This window comes from Pygoscelis adeliae, unplaced genomic scaffold (assembly GCF_000699105.1).
Source record: "Pygoscelis adeliae isolate BGI_AS28 unplaced genomic scaffold, ASM69910v1 Scaffold149, whole genome shotgun sequence".
NCBI classification, from domain to species: Eukaryota; Metazoa; Chordata; class Aves; order Sphenisciformes; family Spheniscidae; genus Pygoscelis; species Pygoscelis adeliae.
The window spans coordinates 3,134,559-3,157,661 of record NW_008825494.1 but is presented as its reverse complement, the minus strand read 5'-3'; the positions used below and the strand labels follow the sequence as shown (position 1 = coordinate 3,157,661).

Below are 23,103 nucleotides of genomic sequence, written 5' to 3'. Positions count from 1 at the left end.
CCCTACCCAGAGGCGTGACACCATCACCTAACGAGGGTCATGCCACATAAGAGCCATGCACATTCTCCTGGTTCTATCTGCCACTTTCCAAACTGGACATGGACACAGGCAATGGGTTTAGAAGGGCTCTGCAGTGTTCAGTATCCCTCACTGGCAACACATCAATATGGCTTATTGCAACTTTTCTACACAAATAATCCAACATGGGGATTCAGGGAGCTGGAGCAATGCAGGACCAGGGCTCTGAGGAAAGTCTCAAAGAAAGCTCATTAATGAACTGTTAATGAAATATTCCCAACATTAGTGTTTGGAATGAGGAGTCATATGAGGATGAGAAAATAGTATCTAGGATTCCCTTTTGTAAAAACCTAATTCTACTATTCTAAGGAGGAAGAGGGATTCACGGACCATTAGCAGATCTTTGTGAGAGCAGGGACAATTGCAGAGATTCAGTAAGTTCCCAGGAATCAGGTCCCTGTAAAGGTCAACTCATTTCAGTATTTCAGGAACAACAGGATCAACAGACCGCCCTCTCCTTTATGTCCCTCATCCACATGGTAATGCCAGCCAAGAACCTCAGGAATAACAGATGTCACCTTTTGAATCACATAGGTGGCTGTTGTCTTACCAGGTACAGTCTGCTTGCACTCTGCAGTCAGCAGAGTGGTGGTAGTCAAGCATTGCCAGCTTCAAACTCAGCGATGCAGATCACTTTCCATACTTGGTAGTATATTCCCCTTGGCCATCTGCTACATCAAATAAGGGTTAAGGTCAGCATGGATCTTCATGAATGTTGCCTTCTCTTGCCTGAATTGCCTCCTGCTTTCATGGTTGTTCTTCCCACATATTGCAGGATAGCAGTTCACTTCCTTTCCCTCTAGACTGACTGTCATCTCCACTGGATTCCCTGCCCTGTGCAACATCCATGGTGCATTGGACCATCGTGCACTCGCTCTTGTGTGCCATATATGAGCTGTACAGAAACTTGAAACATTTTTGTCACCACTTCAACTGCAAGCATTAATAATGTTGCTGTCTGGTTGCATGACACGTACATGCAGTACAGGAAATAGAGGGTGTTACTCCTGCAGGGACAGCTTCACCCGGTAGCGGCATGGCATACAGCAGTCTATGAGACTGTTTCTGTTTTGAAGTCACAACCTCAAGGCTGTCTCTCCCGCTTTTATCCCTCCGCCTTGGGTTGATTCCACAGTGCACAAAGCTGTTATTGTAATGATTTAGCAAACCACAGCACACAATGTCTTAGATGCATTTTTGATTCGTAGTGAATTTTTATCTTAAGAAAAACAGCCCAGTGGCTTTTGCATTAGAGGTAATGCAAAATTACAGGATTGTGTTAACTTTGAAAGGATTTATGGGCATGGACAAGGAGATTCCCTCTACCTTAGAGACAGTTTCTGCTGTAGAAGGAAAAGATAGACAAAAGTAGAACAAAGTAAATTTTGCACAAGGTCATGAAATGTTCATCAAAGTGAGAAGCAAAGGTGAAATGAGTTGCCCATAAATGCAACTAGTCAACAAAGCCAGAAATTGACTCTAGCTTTAGTGATCCCTATTTGTGTACCAAGTTTCTTCTGAAAGCAATCCGAAGACATCCTAGTGAAGAGTTAAGATTCAGTTTGGTATTATGCATCATGAAAGGCTTTCCCTCTTCCAATGCAGAAATTCTTTTTTTCTTATTTACCTTCCCTTTCCCCAGTCGTCTTCTGCTGGGGGACTGTGATCATGGGGTTACTGCTATTCTGAATCAGAACTAACTCAAACTACTCACAGTTTGACAACAGATAAAAATAGCAATTTTTCAACCTGATTTGCTTTCCTTGGGGTACTTTTTTTTCCCTTTGGCCTGCCTTGTTCCCCACCACCTCATATTACGAGACATCCAGTTATCAACACTGGATATTTAAATCACTTTCTATCAAAAAGAGAAAAGCAAACCTATTTTTAAAGGGTCGCATTAAAAAGTGAACTTTTTCTTCCCTCTTCTTTTTTTTTTTAATGTTTGTCTGCTGACACCTGCAGCTTTTCATGCTGTAAAGTCAATTTGGCAAACTGGTTAAGAGGTAGACCGTCTTGTATGTTCACACTACTTCTAGGGACCTTTGTGGAATGTGATCTATGGATATATATATGTTACAGGAAGACCACTGAAATCAGGCAAACAAGAAGAAACAGAGGAAATTTGGAACATGTTCTCTCTTCACTTGAATCTAGTGTGGTAACTTACATCAGTTTAAGGGGAAGGTAAAGATAACAGCCAATCAGTATGTAATATTTAAAATTATTTTACCAAAATTTGCATGACTTCATAAAAAGGCAAGAGAATATTTTAACTGTATATGATTAAATGTAGTAATTTCCCACTACAGATGTATTTATGCCATTTTTTTAATGCAAAAACTGAACATGAAATGATCTACATAATTGGAGACTGAAGGAAGAAACAAGGAGAGGAAAGATTTACTTGTTCAGTTGCAATATATAAACTCTGAGATTTGCACCTAGTTCCAGTTAAATATGCTTAAAGAAAAGAGAAAAAAAAAAAAAAACCCAAACACAGGAAAACCTCTTTCTAACAGAGTCTGTGGAATTAAACACGTACTGTTTTTATTGATGATAAAACACCATTTTCTCCCTCTGCAATTTCATGTAAATGTAGCCTCAAGCACTAGTATTATAGGATCTCTGATGATTTCCAGCTTTGATTTTCCAATTCAGAGTTTTTACTAAGTTGGCAACCTTAGCATTAATAATGAAAAGTGGCAGTTTTATTAATCAAACATCTTCAGCCACCCAAACATCATTAAAACTTGATATAATCTTATAGTGCAAATGCTTAAGCACCTGGAAATATTTTCATGAAATATTGACTTAATGGTAAGTGAAGTGTCGAGAAGATATCTAGCCCTCTGCTCCCTTTTTCTTTAAATATGTAATCCAACAACATAAATCATAAACAGGTCCGCCCTGACATTTGTAAGGTTATGGTGCAGTCTCCTGCCTGTCCATTTAAGTAGCTAAATTCTAAGCAGTTTTGGTCAGTTAAATATCCTGTTTAATGCTTTGTTTTATGCTTCCAAAAGATTTCACGCCATAAGTAAAACAAGAAAGGTTAAAATAACACAAAATTGTGGAAATAGATTTATATTTAAATAAATCATTTTGAGGAAGAGGGCTAGTTAAGTTTAAAATGTCCTCACTGCACCTGTGTGTGGTCACCTTGTGAGTTAAGGCATGAAGGAAGAGCTTGTACCTTAGAGTTAATAAATCCAGCATGACAGCTTTCCAGGGAAAATACCTTGCCTCATTCTGTGTTTGAAGAGTTTGTGGGCCCAGTCCAGGCTCCCTCTGGTCAGGAGATCACACTGAAGGAGAAACATAAAAATGCCCTGTAGGTCCAGGAGGAAAGAAATCCTTTTTTCCAGGTCATATTTTTCTCCAAACTTAATTAACCTAAAAGCATGACTCATTTGGTGATTTTGCCTCACTACTGTTCACAGTTCATTAATAAATTCATTAAACAATCTTAAAAGTTTCCAAGAGAAGACAGAGCTGGGAAGTGAGGAGAAACTGGAAGCTTGGATCAGGGTCTGGGACTGGTTGGACAAGAGCACTAATAATCAGGGAGAGGTGAAGTGGGAAAGAGGGGACTAGAAGCCTGTGAGAGGAGGAAAGTGAAAAAGCAGAGAAGGAGCTTGAGGAAGGCTGGACAAGAAAACTTCTGTGGTAGGAAATGGAGCCATGCAGCATAGGAAAGACCAGGGCACAGGGGAGAAGGGAGATGGCAGGGATGAGGAGGCTGGGACTGGGGTGAGAAGCTGGTGAACTCGTGCTGGAGCTGCTTGCATAAAACAGCTAGAAAGTTGGAGCTGTGAATGAGAAAAGGCTTTGGACAGAGGCAGAATATATTAAGCTTGGTGGAAAGACTACATTGCTGTTCAGAGCCTGGAAGGGAATCCAAGACCCTCAGATCTCACCAGTTCTCCACTGTCAACAAAATGCTTATGATCCCATGGCAAAATGTCTGTGTTTCATCCTTTTCTGGAATTGGATGCTAAATGATGATAGCCAGTATCAGTCACTGAGCTCAGGTATCCATAAGGCTGCAGGATGGCCTGCAAATAAAGTAAGGAAAGAAAATGTTCAGGGGAACCTTTTTTTCAATCAGGAAGTGGATAGATTCAATAGAGGCCATTGAATCTAGCAAAACTTTGGATGAAAATCAAGAAATGAGGCTGTTTATTTTATCACAAACAAACAAACAGACAACCTCCTAAATGCAAGAACCACAAAGGTTTGACCAGCTTGGCTTTTGTCATTCATTGCTATCTGGAAGGAACTGCCAAAAATGTAATATTCCCTGTTGGTAGGTCTTCAGGCTTTGTGAGACTTGATAGGTTCCTACAGGGAAAATCAAGGAAATCTGCATTAACGATGCACTGGTCTGTACTGAAAGACCCTTGCAGAACACAGGGAACAAAAAGGAAGGTTTCAGCTCTTAACATTGTGGTCGGCTGGTTTTGACATGAACCTGTTTAAAGAATTACCCTATACAATCACTGCGAGAGAACCTGAAGAGCCCCATTTAGCAGGACAGGCTAACATAAGAGAATGGCACTTTTCTTCAAGAAAAGTCTTACAAGGGAGAAGATGTACAGCCAACAACTGAAAAGAGAACATGCCAGATTTAGAGCTTTAGATTTAGTTTTAGACTTAGATTTAGAGCTGTTCTTGCTTATATCCATCCAAGTCTTTTTTTGTATTAGAAATATGGTAGGTAGATTAGAAGCTCCAGATCCTGGACTGCCTGTCTGTAGTAAGGAATAATACTGACTGTCTTGGTCTCCACCTCATCTTTTTTCTTTTTAAATCTGAATTATTATGGGATTGTAGAGAAATCCATTCAAGGATGGAGTAGATGTAAGAATATCAGTTATTGCTGAAGTTCATTACTGCAAGATTGAGAGGGTGGGATGGTAAGGAACAATACATATACCAAGTTTAACCAAATCATAATTTTACAAACTTGAGCTGCTAACTTCATATATTGCCTTAGTCCTAAGGGTTATCTTTTATGTTTATGTGTTTTCACATCTATGGAACTGATCAGAAATGCTTTTATAATACTGTCTACTACATTATATCATGCAGGCCTTGATTAAAACCACTTAAAATTAATAATTCATGGATAGTATCATAAAAGATATCACGAGAATAGGAGGATATTTCTGAGTGCTTATGGGAACTAATTATGTTTGCCATTTCTGATGGAGACATGTATGTTATCTTGCAAGAGTATAGGTCATTCTGGATGGTATTTAGGCAACAGCATTATTTATTGGTCCCATTGGTTGCATCAAAAAGCTATGTTTAATGATTATTTTAAAGAACAGACTGCATTTTCTGACATTAAAATTCAATGTTGTTGTGGTTTAACCTCAGCCGACAACTAAGCACCACACAGCCACTCGCTCACTCCCCCACAGTGGGATGGGGGAGAGAATCGGAAGGGTAAAAGTGAGAAAACTCGTGGTTGAGATAAAGACAGTTTAATAGGGAAAGCAAAAGCCGCTCACTCAAGCAAAGCAAAACAAGGAATTCATTCACTGCTTCCCATGGGCAGGCAGGTGTTCATCCATCTCCAGGAAAGCAGGGCTCCATCACGCCTAGCGGTGACTTGGGAAGACAAACGCCATCACTCTGAATGTCCCCCCCCTTCCTTCTTCTTCCCCCAGCTTTATATGCTGAGCATGATGTCACATGGTATGGAATATCCCTTTGGCCAGTTGGGGTCAGCTGTCCTGGCTGTGCCCCCCTCCTAGCCCCCCGTGCACCTGCAGCCTTCTCAGTCGGTAGAGCACGGGAAGCTGAAAAGTCCTTGACCAGTGTAAGCACTGCTTAGCAACAACTAAAACATGGGTGTGTTATCAACATTGTTCTCCTCTTAAATCCAAAACACAGCACGGTACCAGCTACTAGCAAGGAAATTAACTCTATCCCTGCCGAAACCAGGGCAAATGTATAGAAAACTCTTGAAGTGATAATTTCCAAAGCAATTCTTAGACTAAAAGGGAGTATGCTAGCAAAAAAAAAGTGTGTGATAGGTTGAGATGGAGCTCAATTGCATATATCTCTTTGCTTAAAGTAGGAAAAGAATCATAATAAGGAAATAATGAACCGAAAATGAAGACTGCCTGAGGATAGGTAGCTCCAGCTGAAATAAACCAGGTAGAAGAAGGTTGATTCAAGGAGAAAACCATGAAGGAAGTGTTTAGAGGTTTCATATTTGAATTGATTTGAAGATATTCTCAGAATAAGAAGGAATCTGGTTTGAGTTATCTTTTCAGTGTTGTGGTTATTTAAATGTGCTGTTTCCAAAATAGCCAAACCAATTAGTTTATGTCAATCATTAATTACAGTACTTGCCAAAAATAACAGTTTAAATCAAACCAGCTTAGAAATTGTACTAAGAAATCTTTAACCAGTGGAACAACTTTCTTCTTTTTTTTAGGGTAATCTTTCTGAAAGTTCCGAAAGTAAAAACTCCAAGGCTGTAGTATTGTTTGCTAAAATTCAGTTCTGAATACATTTTCACAGATGGCGCATGCATCCCTAAAAACTCTGGGAAATGCTGACCAAATGCAGCTACACATAAAAAAATAAAAACTCAAGGCACTACTCGTAGGTGATCTGTCATTTTCAATTTGGTATGTATCAGTATTGTTGTCCTTGTCCTAAAAATAGACTTAAATATTAATGGAAAAGCAACCTACTTGCATCACAAGTGATTCTTCAGGCTCTTCCAAGCACTTCATTTTTAACAGTCTCTCCTATTCATTTTCTGCCAGTTTAAGGAGGTTACACCTGCCATTAGCATGTCATTAACATTTTATTTATGTACAAAGACCCAAAGTTTGCCATAACTCATTGGCAGTGCCATAGAAACCTAATTCCAGGGGCTAAACCATGCAGGGGCTTAGCACAATAGCCTTTTACCTGAGCAGGGCACAAGTCCTGGTAAAAATTGCAGATAATGCCCAGCAGAGGTTTAGATGTAGAATAAAATTACTGGTAGTCAAGGCTCAAATTATGTAGTCAAAGAAAGAACACACCGAGGGAAAACTAATCTTAATATCCAAATACTCAAGCTGTTTGCCTAAAGTATTAATTTTCACGTGGAGCATCTTGTCATAATCAGGCTCATCAATAAATGAGCAGTAATTCTGTTACCACCAACTGAGTGGTAACTCAGTTCCAGAAGACATTTCTCATTCTGTAAGGTATGATCTGCACACAGGAATAGGATCTCTTTGTAAAGAGCAGTAACAGCAAGGAAAAAAAAAAAAAGAAAAGGAGAAAAAGGAATAGGCAAAATGTTCGGTCCTTTCCCAGTTTTTTTTTTTTGAAAGCACTTCTTATTGGAACAAATGTACACAGCAAACTTTACTCCATGTTGACAGAGACTCCTCAAGCACCTATTTACACAGTGCCAACCTCTACCCTGGTCTAAGCTAATGCCCTTCTTAAATATTGTATATTTTGCAAATCATTGAACTGTCAAAAGCTAGCGTTCAGCAAGCAGGTGGCTGTCAGCACAGATCCAGCCACAGCACTTGGTTACTGCACCCATCACGAAGTGAAACTTAAGACTAGTCTTCTTCCTTGAGCCAACTCTTCCCCCCAGGTTGATGCCTACTAAGCATCGTGAATATTCTCTTGCTGAGACCTATGACCAACCTGTGTAAATAAGGTACTTCATTCTCCAGTCTGTCTGGTGGTTTCTAAAATCAGTAATGTTATTGGGAAGAAATATGAAAAACTTGTTTATGCTTCTTTCCCAAAGTAGACTGTTGCTCAGGTAGCTCTTAGATGAAGTAAGTCTCAAATGTGATGGCTCTTCTCTATGTAGTCAGGTTGCAAAGGTGTATATGCTATTTAATAGGACCCTAACTATTTATGAATTTCCTGAGCTTCCTTCTCAGAGGGCTGAATCATATCTCCTGAGCTGGTTATTTCTAACCTGTTACCATTTTGTGCATCTGGTATTTTCTCCCTACGTTGCATTCAGATTAATCTCTGGAAGCAAAGCACAGGGCAAAGAGACTGCTGGCTGTGGGAAAAAAAAAAAAATCAGAACCTTAAGCCTCTGAATTAAGAACGTAATTGAAATTTTTTTGGTATAATGAGGTACCTCATTATACTCTTCATTTTTGCAGTCTTAAGCCCTTCAGAAATGGAAACATTTCTATGCTCTCTTCTTCAGAGGACTTAATCTGAGTGAAATGTAGAGAACGTAGGTCCCATACTCTTTTCATTAGATGACCAGTACTGACAGATTCTGTTTGCATATGTAAAACTAATGTACTTACGAGAAAACTCTCAAAAGTCCCTGTGCATGCGGTCATGAGGGACCTTGCATGCTGCAGATGCCCAGTAGCAATAGTCCCAAGTGATCCCACTAAGACTAGCAATCCATCAGTATTAGCAAGGGACTCATATAGCTACAACATGGCCTGGTGCCAGCGCATGCTGTGCTTAGAGCCTCCCTCATGTTCATCCACTTAGCTTGTAAATATGTGGCATAAGTGACTTAGAAACCTGTACCTCATTGATTTCCAACACAGTGAAGTGCTTTTGAAAGTGCTACCACTAATATTTAGGCTGCAGTCAGCAGAGGACGTCCGCTGGGCTAGAGTTCACACCTAGTTGTTTAATGAAAGCAGGGCATGGTTACAAGTCCCAGGCCTGCGAGGCCCAGCAACGATGGCTGTTCATGCCAAAAACAAGCAGTGCAGCCAGAGGTACGCAGGAATGATGAACTGCCAGCCTCCAGCCTTTCCATAGTTATTCTGTTCCACTGGTGTAGCTCTTCAAATTTTTAAGCGAGCCCCTTCACATGAATGAAACAGACTTGGCTCTTTCAATCAAACATGCATGAAAACTTAATATTTCACAAACATTTGAGAAAAAATAACCTTAAATCGCACACTCTGCTCTTTGCTTCTATGTGCAGACTGGAGATTCAGCCACCAGAGCAGCACAGTCATTAAATAGTTAAAAACTAATAGATTCTCCCATATTTAGCCATTCCCAAATTGTTCTCTTATAAATAGTTGGTTAAAGTTGCTGAATTTTCAAAGACCCCATAGTGTTACAGTCAGAATTCATCTCATGTTCCCTTTTAATTTGCACATATCTGACATACAGGTCTCTTCACACAGACCCATGTGAATAGGCAATTAATGGTGATTCATGGGTTGAAGTACAGAAGGACACTCCACTCCCCCCAAAACTCATACATTTTTAGGTAATTGCATGGGTATTTGTAGTTGAGGAAAACTGGAACCTATAAAGTTATCAAAGATACTACCATGTGTTCTTCAAAAAGTTAGCATAGTTGAAAAATAAATCCATAGTTTGGTCTGGCTTCATTACACAGAACTGTTTGTTTGTTTGCCAAAAACTAACTAACTTCTGGCATCAGTGGATGTTGATATCTTCCTGCACTGTAGTTGCTCCATTCTACAATTAACTCTGAATTGTGAATGAAATATCACCTTCGTGTCACTGAACCACTTATCTTGCTCATCCCTTTCTTCAGAATTTTACAGGAGTCCTTTCTTCTCTCTGCAGTTCTTTGTGGTCACTCTTCCTTTTCTGGATCATGCAGGGAACATGTAGAAAGATGTGCAGGCTCTTGCCCAGGACTGAAGAGAATGGTTAAAAGGTGTTACTGAAAGGTACTCAGGGAAAACAGCTGTATTTCTTCACTTGCAACAGGGATAGCACTGGTAGTTTTTCTGACAGTGTGCAATTTAACAGGACCCCCTTAAAAAATCAGTGCGTGTTATTCTCCTGTAATTTAAATATTTCACACTGCAGGATATCAGATAAAGAGAATTCATCGATAAGCAAAAGCAATACCCTAGAGACAGCAAGGAGAGCAATATCAAGAGACTTGGGCTAAATCTCTGATTTTATGTCTTTAACAATTTTAAGCTAACACTATTGGCAGGTTAAAGCCAAGTTTATCGCCAGTTGAACTAAAAGAAGATAATACTTCTGATAACAACAAGTGAAAGTTGTCAGAAACAAAAAATATTACCCATAGATAGAGATGAACAGATGAGAAATATTTGGATTTGGATGAGATTTCGGCTGGCTTTTTCATTCCTCACAAAGGAACTGGGAAGTACCGAACAGACTGACTAGATAATCCAGGAGGGCAGTATAGTAAAGAAAAAAGGCTAGCAGGAACAGGAAAAAAAGGAGCATTTATTTAGTACAAAATTAATTTATTAACAGCACATCGCACCAAAGGCACTAGGGGATGTGAAGGAAAAAACATTACATGAAGACCAGAGATACAAGCTAGGGAAATTAATAAAGGCAATAGTCATGGCCTGTTTATGAATATATATTTGAAAAGGTAATATCAATGAAATTTGAAGAGTCAAAACAGTCATTGTTGGGAATGTAAGAAAGACTGACAATAATCCAGTTAGAAAGGCTTGAGTAGGCAAAGAAAGAGCTAAAATACACTCAATCAGAAGTGTCATTACCTTTTTCCAGCTGTCAAATGTCTTGGAAGTAAATAAGTGTGAATGCATATGGATCAATATTTTTATTCTACCAGATAAAACAGCAAACAGAATGCAAACTTGCATCTGTTACAGACTACCAAATACCTCTATAAAAAAATAAAACACATCTACCTATAATGTGAAGTGAGAAATAGCTGTGCCAGATGGCTTTAATCTGAAAGACTATGCTAGAAAACTCCTTCTGCAAATACTAGTATTCCTTGGAATTTCTCAACCTTACCCTTTACAATTTCTTAACTGAAAAAGCATTGTCTCCAGCACGCAGGAATTTGGTGAGAGATAGAAAGTTAGTATAAAAGATTAACTCTTACAGGTTTTTTGAATGCAAGTAATCACTTACTGGTTTTACGTGTGGAAAATAGAGAACACAATTTAACAAGGCTGTTAAAGGTCCTTGAATGCGTCCAGAGGAGGGCAACAAAGCTGGTGAAAGGGCTGGAAGGCATGTCCTGTGAGGAGCGGCTAAGGACTTTGGGCTTGTCTAGTTTGGAGAAACGGAGGCTGAGGGGCGACCTCATTGCTCTCTACAGCTTCCTGAGGAGGGGACGTGGAGAGGGAGGTGCTGAGCTCTTCTCCCCGGTGTCCAGTGACAGGACGTGTGGGAATGGTTCAAAGCTGTGCCAGGGGAGGTTCAGACTTAACATTAGGAGGCATTTCTTTACAAAGAGGTGGTCAAACACTAGAACAGGCTTCCTAGAGAGGCGGTCGATGCCCCGAGCCTGTCAGTGTTTAAGAAGCATTGGGACAATGCCCTTAATAACATGCTTTAACTTTTGGTCAGCCCTGAAGTGGTCAAGCAGTTGGACTAGATGATCGTTGGAGGTCCCTTCCAACTGAAATTATTCTGTTCTAGTCTAGTCTAGTCTAGTCTAATGTTACCAGCCACTTACCCAGCACAACCTCTTCATTAATTCCTTCTTTACTTAACATACCCTTTGATAACTTGATAACAATGGTTTAAAGAGCTGACCAAGGATCACTACTGACCATTTGTAACAAGTCCTCAAGGAAGGCTTGAGGGGAAATAAAGCACTTTTTTTTCTTTTTTTTTTCTCCTCCCTGTTTCAAAAAACTGTAAATAAAATGACCGAAGTAATTACAGGCTTTTCATCCTGGCATTGGTCTTGAGCAAAGTTATGGAACAGCTGATCCTGGAATAGATTAATACAAATGTAGAGGATAATATAATTAACAGCAATAAACATTCATTCATAGAAACTAACTCCTGTCAAACTAGCTCAATATCATCTTCTGAACTTACACATTTCTGGTGATATAATGTACATTTGTAAGACATCTCACTTGATGGAGTATGACATTTTGATTAAGAAGCTACAGTGGTAAGAAAAACATTGTGGCACACATCAAATTATTAAATTTTGACCACCTGGTAAGATCCACAACATAGCTAGAAAAAAACATTATTCATCAGAACCTTCTTTTGAAATGCTATGTCTTCTGGCTTGATGCTATTTAATACTTTTTGTTAATGATGGAGAAGCAATCATAACATTAAGACTCATTAAGTTTATAGGTGACACAAAGGCTGAGGGAGTGGTCAATAGTAGATACAAGTCAGGGTAGAAAGCTGTTCAGATAGCTCTGTAGCCTGGATTCAAGTGCCAATAGGCATTTCTGTACTTCAGGACATGTATTCAGGATTGAAGCATGTATTTAGGATTGAAGCCTATGGATTTTGCTTTTCCAGAATTGGAGACCTGCCATTCTGGGTGCTGCAGGTCTAAAGGCTCTGGGATATTTCTTGTCAATTAATAGTTATTTTAAAATGTACTCCTTGTTTGAAAGTATGGCCAAAATATCAAGCACAGATCTTGGATTATTCCCTAGAAGAAGGGCATTTATATTATCTCTATATGTTATGCTTATGCAGCTGCTACTAAAATAAACCTAATTCTGATGGGATGCACTTCAAGAGTTATTTTGAAAAGTTGTGGAGTGCATGAAAGAGCCAGAAGATTTATTAGAGACTGGAGATAATTCCTTGTGTTAGGAGACCATAAGTGTTTATATTGAAGGATAAAGGGTAGTTGATTGATTACCATCTCTAAATACCTGCATGAGAAAAAGAAAACTGGTTAAAAAAGGTTCTTCAGTCTAGCAAAGATGTATTAACACTCAAGGTCTGAGTTGATGCTAGATGACTGCACACTAAGAAAAACCCACTTGTTTTTCACAGTGAGAATACTTAAGCATTGAAAGAACTTCAAGGGTTACAGTGCAATTCTATTGCTGGAAATTTTTAAATGAAGATAGGATGCCTTTCTAAAAGATGTTCTACTTCATCCATAACTTGCGGGTTTGCAGTAGTGATTACTTCAGAAAGATCTCATACCACGCAGAAAGTGCAACCAGATAATCACCATAGTCTCTTCCAGAATGCAACATGATCAATGGGGATGGGCTTCCAACAGTGAGATACTATTAAAGTTTTCAAAAGACTGTAAGTGAAATTGGGCCACAAGAGCGTGTGTTAGGGACAGTTGAGGTGGACTAGATGTCAGTATGGATAGGAAGAAAAAGGTTACCCCATTCCACAGTCATATAAGAGATGTCACAGTACAGTCACAATGGTGACGACAAACTCATGAACATTTTAGTTGAACAAAAGAATATCAGGTCAAGCAAAATGTTGCATTTTTATTTTTTTTTAAATGTGTAAAATTAAATTCTGAGGAAGAAAAAGAGAGGATTCTGTTTGAAAATGTTGAAATGCGATTTTTTGATAGCTAATTGAAAACTATTTCAGCTGGTTTTGGAATTACAAGCTCACCAAATCCAGTCCTGTGGGACTTCATAACAAACTTCAGTACAAAGGGGCCTCCTCCCACAAACAACAGCTCTTGTGAGTAAGAAATTCAGTCCTAGAAATAAATGAGAAGTGATCCGCATTGACAGATGACATAAACCTGGGGTTTCCCAGGCATGATTTGGTGCTTATTAAAAGCAAAATGAATGCAAGAGTCATTATTGTTGTACATTCTCAGACCTCCTACAGTATTTGGTGCTCTGTGGGGCATCAGGAATGTTCTGCTCGAAAAGCATTGCACAGTTCCCCGTCAATAAACCCTCTCAAAAAAAGATTCCTACATAAATGACACTCATTTTCCCTCCGATCCTGCATCTACTTTCACTGACATAGGCAGCTATGGTAATTTATTATTGGTTTTACTTCATCTGCTATTGTTCACTTTTATTCTTCAAGCACAAAAGAAAACCTATGTATGGTAAATAGCAACACTTCTTAGGAATAGTGAGTAATGGATCATGCATACTACACCATATTTGTATATTGATTTTCTCTCAGATTGATGCATGAATGCAAATGGAGATTATGTGGGTAACTTTTCTAGTGTTAAGGCAGAAATCGAACTGGACTGGCAATCATGGATTGAAGTCTTGCTTATACATTTTTATTGCCATTATGTGGCTTGATGAAACTGCATTTTTTGGAGGATTTTCCAATTTTACTTGTACCTTACAACAGCCAAATTAAAAATCCATGATTTTCATTAGTACCCCATTTGAAAAAACATACAAAATGATATTTCATGTTGTAAAATGAAGATGTCGTTATGCCTAAGGCATAAAGATAATAGGCCTGAACAGCCTGAGAGCAATTCTGATGCTCGTAATACTGTAGAGAAGAATAAGATGCTATAACTTCACACAGGTTTTGTTGGAGGAGACTGGGAAGAAAGAATAGGTGTATGTGGCAGGACAGCTTGTATAAGTATATAAACACGTAAATATACAAATAAGCAAAACTTTCTACATCGTGGCACCAAACACTATAATTTTTTTTTTTTTTTTGCAAAGCTTGTATTTTTAGAATAAATATTGGAGGTCAATTGTGTTCATGCACGTTGACCCATCTGCTGAGTACATTCAAAGCACTCCAGACACTTAACAGAAGATATGGCCTACAGCTATAGACAGTGAAATGATTACAGCTGAATCAAAAGTAACTGTTTTTGAAAGTGCCGGTACGGCATATAATGAATTGATTAGGGCACAAGAAATATTGACTAGTAGGTTTCAAACGACTATGGGACACAATGAATTTAAATGTTGAAAAAATGGGTCTTTTATTTATTTAATTTCAGTTCTTCATGAAAAGTTCCAGCATACAACCTATGTATGCCACTAATTCTGAAAAAAAAAATACAAAGAAATTAGATCTTTGAACAAATTCATTGGTTTTCCAGATTTAATACTAAATGCCAAAATCAGAGGATGAAATAACTTTATGTGCTGGAAACAGTCATTAACTTTTAAAAGCAGGCAACAGTTCATTTAACAAAGCTGTCATTTTACAAAAATCTTTTCAAAATGCTGCTTGCATCAAAGAAAATAAAAGTTCACTATCTAAGGAAGAACAAACAGAATAAATGCAAATTTTTTGATGGTGATAAAAAAAATTGATAGTTTCAAGTAAAAATATGTTCCTCGATATTATATTCTCCTTGTTATTACATAAGAAAAAAAACCCTAACTTAATGTCTTTCAGTTCTGATAAGTTAGGACAAAGTCTTGGTCTTACTTGACTTTAAAAAATCTGTGCCTTCAGACAGCCTTGGATCTAGTCTTTGCTTTTCACACTCTAATCTGTCAATATTTGATTTTTATTATGCATGCTTATGAACATGTATATACTTATAATTGAACATGATTTCTACAAGCACAAACAATGCTGTTGGCATTGGGTTTCTTTTTTTCACTGTGTACTGGTATAGTAATTTGTCTATGATAATGGGAAACTTCAGCAATGAGTTGGCACTCATGGTGTGCATGCATTTCTGGAAAATTTTATTTTAAAGTGTAAGTGCTGAAAGCCAAATCTGGGCTACACTGTGCTTGTACACGTGCGCGCGCGCGCGCACACACACACACCCTGATAATGCCAAAGGCAATTATTAATTCAAAAATAGACATCTTTGGGACACAGAAAGCTTTTTTGTTCTCTGTTCAATATCTACTATATAAGACCCTTGCCTATCACTGGGCATCTCATAGCTACTATGACAATACATATAGAAATGACACCTCTGAAGACCTGTATGCATTTCTTGTGTGGTTAAACATGCAGCTTATGCAGAAATTATGTATCTAATGAGTGCCTGTTACCACTCCAAGAACGCTCAATTTATTTGGGATGAGGTGCAAACATGTTTCTCTGCTGTACACATGCTCCCACCCAAACATGGTATCTTGGTTACGTAGGTATCACCATGAAGATACCTAAATGCCAGAGCAGCATAGGGGAATCTAAGACAAGCCCTTAAGTGACAGCATGACCTCAATCATTTTGTTCTTCCTTTTGGCTTGGAAGCATTTGTCCTAGAGTGCTATGGAGAAAAGATTTCTCCTGGAAGTGAAAACTGTTGATGCATGCTGATTGACACATTTTGGAGGAGTCAGAATAAGCCTGCAATAAGTCCTCAGCATTTCTTCATTGTTTATAAAGATGCTGAAGAAGATATAGGCATTTTTAATGATACTTTCATGACTGTTGTTCCTTCTACATTTCTCCTCAAGAGAACTGCAAAATTGTGTTTTCACCCTCACCTTTTCTCTTTTAATAATAGCTCCTTTTGGAGTCATAACCACCTGTGAGGGCATTCAGCTATTTCTTCTACCGTTTTGCTTAGTTTTTGGATCTTCCAAAGTTCAAATCTCCTCCATACCTGGACTGGCTGGAGACCAAGTATCTAGGAAAGTCATGTTAGGATGGCATACAGGCTCTGTAGACAGACAGACCAGCTGCTGAAGTGTTAGTAATAGGCAGTGTACTTTAAGAAATCTTGATCCGTCTGTTTTCATTTCAGCAATGCTAAGAAGAAGATAGCTTGAACTTCCACTGGGCATGTCTCTGAGGGGTTGGGATGATGGCCTGGGATGTGAAAACGCCTAGTTCACATGACTATTCTGTCTTATTTCAAAGAAAATTTCTACTCTGAGTTAGGCAGGGTTGGGTTTCATACCACAGTCTCTGTTTCTGCCTGATTCTGAGCTGAGATAGTCTTTCCAGATTGCGCAAAATCTGGAACCTGAAACCACCTCTTGAACCTGAAACTTGCACGTCCCCAGTTGACAACAGCACTACCATGATAGCATGCATCACTTCCAAAAACCCTCTCTGGTGAACATTTTGCAAAAACTTCCGTACATACTGACTTTGATGAAAATTTGTTTTTTCAATGGTTTTCTTTGTCAACAATCTGACCAATGTAGTCAACGATAGGAGCGGTGTCCTGCTTCAGCTAATTGTTTTCAAGTATTAAATTTCTACCCTGATATCAGAGAGAAGAATTGTAAATGAAGGCATCTGTGATGCAAGGACACCATCCTGGATGACTGATAGGCAGTGGCCAAACCGGTAGGAAATTTTCAGCTTACTAAGAAAGCAGAGAAACCTAGTTCAAGAAAGAAAAACTGGAGCTTTGGGAAGCAAAGATCAGAAAACAGGTTGGAGGGAAGAGAAGAGTGAATGGGAGGATTAAAAAGGGTCTTCTCTTGACTTCTAAATAAAAATAGAATTAATAAAAAAAAAAGAAAAAAGCACTGAAGAATTGAAACATAGTTTGTTCACTATTAAGTACATTTGATTTATTAAGATAATAAGATGCCTCAGTGTACTCTCTGTGGTCTCGCTGATCAACAAAGAAATACTCGTGACATACTGTGTGAGTCCTCATTCTAATTACTAGGACTTTTTTTCTTTAATCAAACCCTCATAGCAACATGGATAAACTCTGCCACTCCTCATTATTCTGCAATTCTAGTGATGGACAATTAGTGTGTAACCTTCACTCACATGCTGAAATTGCTCTGTGTATGCATTGTAGTTTCATATTGCAGTCTTTGTAAAGTCATTCTGTCTTTCTAAGATAATTGGGATTGTGGTACTTGTTAACCTCAGAGTATAGTGGGAGGATAAAAGAAAACGTGTGATAAGATAGTATAGTGTGGTTTGACTAAATAAATTATTTACAGTATATCATTTTGGATTTTTAAAAGATTTTCTTAAAATAACCAATTGTATTCTGCTCAAACATTTCACCTTTAAGGGAATTGTTCTTGGTGCAGTGTAGGCAAAATTCTGGCAATTCAGTCAACCATGCCCTTAGTCTTCAATAGACAAAGTAAATAGGCTATAGTTTAGCATTGTTCATTAAAATCCACAGCAGTTATTCCTTTAAAAATCATTATTGTTCTAAATAGTGTCCTACTTTCAAACTGAAAAGTTAAACTAATTTAAATCCTCTGGGTCACAGGCAGCAGTCATCTTGGTTTCATGGGAAGCATTGCTACACTATTCCTATTACTCCAGATTTGCTGCCTCAAGATGCATCTCTTGTTCTCATTTATAGAAAACTGGTCGGGCACTATTTTGCCTCAAGGTAATTTTCATTATTTCAGTGAAATGATGGTCTGATGGTTCAGTTAAAAGTTGGTTTGCCTTCCTGGGAAATTATTTAAGCTGTTAAAAAGTAGAATTCGTCTCTGAGTTTCAAAGTGAAGTTTTTTGGGATTATCTATTCCAGGGCTCCCCAGCTAGGCAGTCACCATGTGATTACTTTTAAGCCAAGTACACTGGTTTAATGATATGCAGTTTGGAAGGAGGCTTTTCCCATCTTGCCTGCACTGCGGGGCTTTGTCACACAATCAGCCCCAGCTCCCCTTCTAGCAGTGGCAGTAATGGCAGGTGGAGCCCTGAAGGCTGTCGAAGGAGCAAGGAGGCACTGTGCAGAGTGCTTGAAAGCTTTTTCTCTCCTTTGAGTTGCTCATGCCTGCAGGACATACAGAATGAATTGTAGGTCAGGTTTTTTAGAAGAGAGTTTCTTTGTACAAATTATTTTGTGTGTATAGACAAAGTCAGAAATGTATGTACTATGGTTACTTTCCTTTAAGCTGCAGACAAGTGCTTTTAGATACATAGAGAATAATTGCCTCTGGAAGGAAGTATATATACTATAATAATAATAATAATAATAATAATAATGCAGTTTGGAGTAACGCATCGAGGAAAGTAGCCATAGCACATACATGCTGGCTCTTCTGTATGCAAGGAGACAATTCAGGAGTCTCAAAAGAAGTTGACTTGGCTGAGGATAGAAGAACTGAAGTAGTAATTTTGTTGAAAATTGTAATTTACTGTAGTTATTAAAAAAATGCATCCAGTACATGCTGTACAGAAACATACTTGCCTTTGACAGCAGTCATAACTTTGGCACTTCCAATTGAGGTTCTGCATTTCAGCAGTGGCAATTCACTAAGCGTTATCATCAGCATTCATCGTCTCTAAGCTGTGCTGTCTCTAAGCATGGTTAGAGTATTGTAGGAAAACCAGCAAATTCTCCTTTTACTTCCACTTTGCATCACTAATTCCTCTGAACGAAATTGTTCTCCAGATCTTTTGGTATATTATCTGTCAGCATGTTCCCATAAGTTAGAGTATGGCACCGAATGTACAGTCTATAAGCCCGTATGCACAGCTGCTGCCTGTATGACTAGGACTTTCTTCTTCATTGTGAGAATTTTTGTATGGATTTCAGAAGAGAAAACAGGTTAGTGGATAAATGAATGCAGCCAATCATTATCCTAGGATTTCATTTTCATTGGATGCTTGTTAGATATCTATGGGTCTTTGTTCGATACTTGGAAATTTGCAGCTCCTTGTAAAATTCGACTGAGTCACGGTTCCTTTATTTAGTTTGCTGGAAGGATGTTCTGCAGAGAAGGGGTATCTTGACAGGTTTTTAACTGGCATAAAGAGAAGTTGAATAGTTCTGTTGTAATAAAGAGCAGGGGAGGGAAGGAAGAAAGGAAGGAAGGAAGGAAGGAAGGAAGGAAGGAAGGAAGGAAGGAAGGAAGCAAGCAAGCAAGCAAGCAAGCCAGCCAGCCAGCAGAGGAGCAAGTGAGGAAGGAGTTGTGCATGTCCTCAAGGATGAAGGCATCAAGTTTAACCACGAAACAAAGGAGGAAAATAACTAAAATACTCTTTAAAAGTTAAGAAGGTTAATATATTTAGGTACAATAACCTTAGCACCCTCACAGAAGTAGCCCAATTTAGCTTGCAATCAGGTGAAATGAATGCTGCCTGAAAGATACTGAATCAGTTTGCAACTAAATGGGATGATGGAGTCTCTACGTCATTTAATCTCTGCCTCAGTTCCTGTCTGCAAAACTGTTGAAATGCTCCATAATTTCCTCCCACTCTCAGTTTATCAGGTTTATTTCAATAAAAGACCTAGGAAGCAGGGACTCTGCCTTACTAGCCAGTATGTTTCTATCCAGTATCTAGCCCTACTCTCATTTGCAGTGCTGGGTATCACGGTGATACTACTGAGAGGAGCAGTGACCTCTGTGTGTACTTGAATTGTGTGTATCGTATATCATTGTACACAACAAGAAGTCTGCAGATTGCTTTGCTTTATACCATTCTCAAGCAGCTTATCCATAGACGTGCAGTTCTAGATACAATAACTCAGTAAGGGAAATGTAAAGGCTTGGCACGTTTCCTATAGAGTCTTTGATTTCCTTTTTTTGCTCATCCTTCTGCCTTGACAGACAATGTTTGAAACATTATCATAACTTTTTTTCCATGGTTGTTGGGTTGGTTCCTGTCAGCAGAAGCACTGGTTTACAAGGCCTCTAAATCCTTACTCCCATTTCTGTGAAATTACCTCAGTTGCTGTGGTGTAAATCTTTCTTCAGTGAGGCAAACCAGATTAAGGGATCTGATGTAGTCTAAAAATAAGCCAGCAGAACCAATTGTTACTAATCCACATCAGTTCCCTGGTGCCATTCCCTGCACAGAGAAAAGTGTGCTGTGAACAGCCCACAAGGCTCACTATGTCGTGATGTACTGCAGTACTTCCTACTTGTAACAGCAGCCAGCTCTTTCATTAAAGCTCTGCCCCAGTATGCCAAATACACAAGGCTTCTGAAATGACTGTCCAACTTCTTGGGGTCACATGCTTTTTACTGCCACAGTACTCATGAAAATGTACGTGTTCATCTAACAGAGGCATGATGAAAGCACCCACAGGCTTATCAACCTCTTCAAAATATATCTATCTCAAAATGATGTACTTAACACATAGAAACTTTTCCTTTTGACTCACTGTTCTAAGTTTGTCTCCCCAAATCCCACCCTTAGATTTTTATTTACCTTTGACTTTGTAGCTTATGGTAGTTCACTCATTTTACAGCGGCCTTCAGAGATTCTTTGGGTAGAAGTCATTTTTACTGAATTAATTTCTTTTCTATGTAAAATTTAGCTATAGTCAAAATATCCACTGTATTAAGTGCTTTTGTTCATATGCTCTCTGTTACTAGAAGATTAAGCTTTAGTTTATCTCTACTCCTAACAAACCCATTGTGCCTCTACTTGGGTGAGTTGTATGTACATTCCTTTGGGGATTAACGCCTCTGTGCTACCGATTTCTTCAGTCTTCTGACGGTTTGCTGTAACAGGACAGACTTACCTACCTATTGCAAATGATGCCTTCTGCAAATATTGTATTCTAGAAAGTCAAGGTTTGTAATAAGAAGCAATATAATTTATTAGCTCAAGTCTGACATAGTCAGACCAAACCCCATAAAAGTTCTCAGGCACATAAACTCTTCTTCACATCTGAAATGGAAGCAACATATTTCAAGCGAAGTACAGAAATTGGTCTCAGTTCAGTTTCATTATTGTTAATCACTGTGACTGTCTGAGAGAAAAGGATAGTTAACATCTATGAAGCTGAGGGATCTGTTAGTAAGGAGAGAGGTGATAAGGTCAGTAGCCTCTACTGGGTAGAGAGAGAGGGACAGATTATTATCCCTTGTGGAGTCACAAGGGTTAGCAGAAGAGATACTGTGAAGAAAATTATACAATGTGAGATAAACTAGCCTTCTTACTGAGCTCTTGATTTTATGAATCAGAGCAGAATAATAAACTTTATATCCAGGCTCACCTTCTGAAGTTTTACAGATACTGCAAGTGACCACAACTGTTTTGAAATGGAGGGATGCTGACAAAAAGAGACTCCTGATTTTTAATGATGAGTTCTTTAAAAGTATGCAGTCTGACCTCTCTTGCCAGCATTGAGGCTCTAGTGTCTGTAAATGACTTCTTAGGTAAAGGCATACTCATGTGCATGCCACACATGCCGTAAAGACCCCTACTGCCTGATTCATATCTCAAAAGAAAATAACAGAAGTCACTCAAGCCTGAAATTAGGGCAGGGAAGACACAGCTTGCAGAAGGAGGGATTTGTGTGGCTTGGTTACAGAATCTGGTGAATGATAGTAGCTTCATGTTTGTGGTCATGGAGCCATCCAGAAATATCAAGTCTGGAAAGTCAAGATGCCTTTCAAAAATTTACTCATCCAGAATGATTACTGAGAGCCTCTGCCTTTCCAAATAGGTCAGCATTTCCACAGAGACCTAAAACTAAAGGAAATTAGAATTGAAAGATTTATTTGAATTCTGTTTCACATGAGCATTGCTGCACAGGTGCTCTCAAAACACTAAGAAATATTTTATATGCAGTGTTTTTATGAAGCTTAAAAAATTAGCAGCTCAATGAGCAACCGTCTGTATGTCACCACAGTGTCAATTTATTTTCTGTGCTATTATTGCAGGTGATTATGTAGTCATGACTATATACTTCGACTTAAGTAGAAGAATGGGATACTTTACTATTCAAACATACATTCCCTGTATATTAACAGTTGTTCTTTCCTGGGTATCCTTTTGGATTAAAAAAGATGCCACACCAGCAAGAACAGCATTAGGTAAGTTGTTAATAATTCCCTTTTCTACTCTCTTTGTGTCGTTTCTACACTATCATTTGAAAATGTCAGCTTCCTTTCAAAGAGACCACTAGATATATGCTTTGGATTATTGCTACTACATCTTGCAGATCCAGATCTACTTATCACTGAAGCCTCTGGTCTTCTGCCTTTAACAGTGTGATTAAAAGTAAACTACCCTGACCCTTTGGAATGACACTGCCACCTATTTTACATAATATTCTGGAATTAATGTCTGTCTCCTTGTTCTCAGTATGATATTTTAGTGACATTTTTGAAGAACAAATTAATTACACTGCTGGCTTCCTTCCCTTCTGAAACTCTCCCTTACAGAGCTGTATGTCTTATATATACAGAAAACTGTGGGATATAATAATATTAATTCATGCAAAGTGTTTTAGCTTGCGTGATGAAGTTAAGCTCCACACTAGTTGTATAGATATTTTTCGTAGATTGTGGAGATTTACGCTGGTATACGTTTTCCAGCAGCTCATTTATGTCAGGACCAGCGTGTGCATTTTGGCATTGTGCTTTAGGATACACTTGGAAATGCTAACCATTTATTCTTATGTCTATAGGAAAACCTGCAGTTTTTGCTTGCATCAAGGGCATAGGGCTATATACTAGGCAATTATAGTTATACATCAGA

General features: G+C 38.6%; 1 protein-coding gene across 1 annotated transcript in view; it reads left to right on the top strand.

Moving 5' to 3' along the window:
• Positions 1–23,103, top strand: part of LOC103923061 (gamma-aminobutyric acid receptor subunit gamma-3) — a gene marked incomplete at its 5' end in the record, with an annotated part of 165,353 nt that overhangs the window by 128,221 nt on the left and 14,029 nt on the right. The window contains one exon of the mRNA XM_009331309.1: positions 22,284–22,436. Coding sequence (XP_009329584.1) covers positions 22,284–22,436 — 153 coding nt within the window. The remainder of the gene's footprint in view (positions 1–22,283; positions 22,437–23,103) is intronic.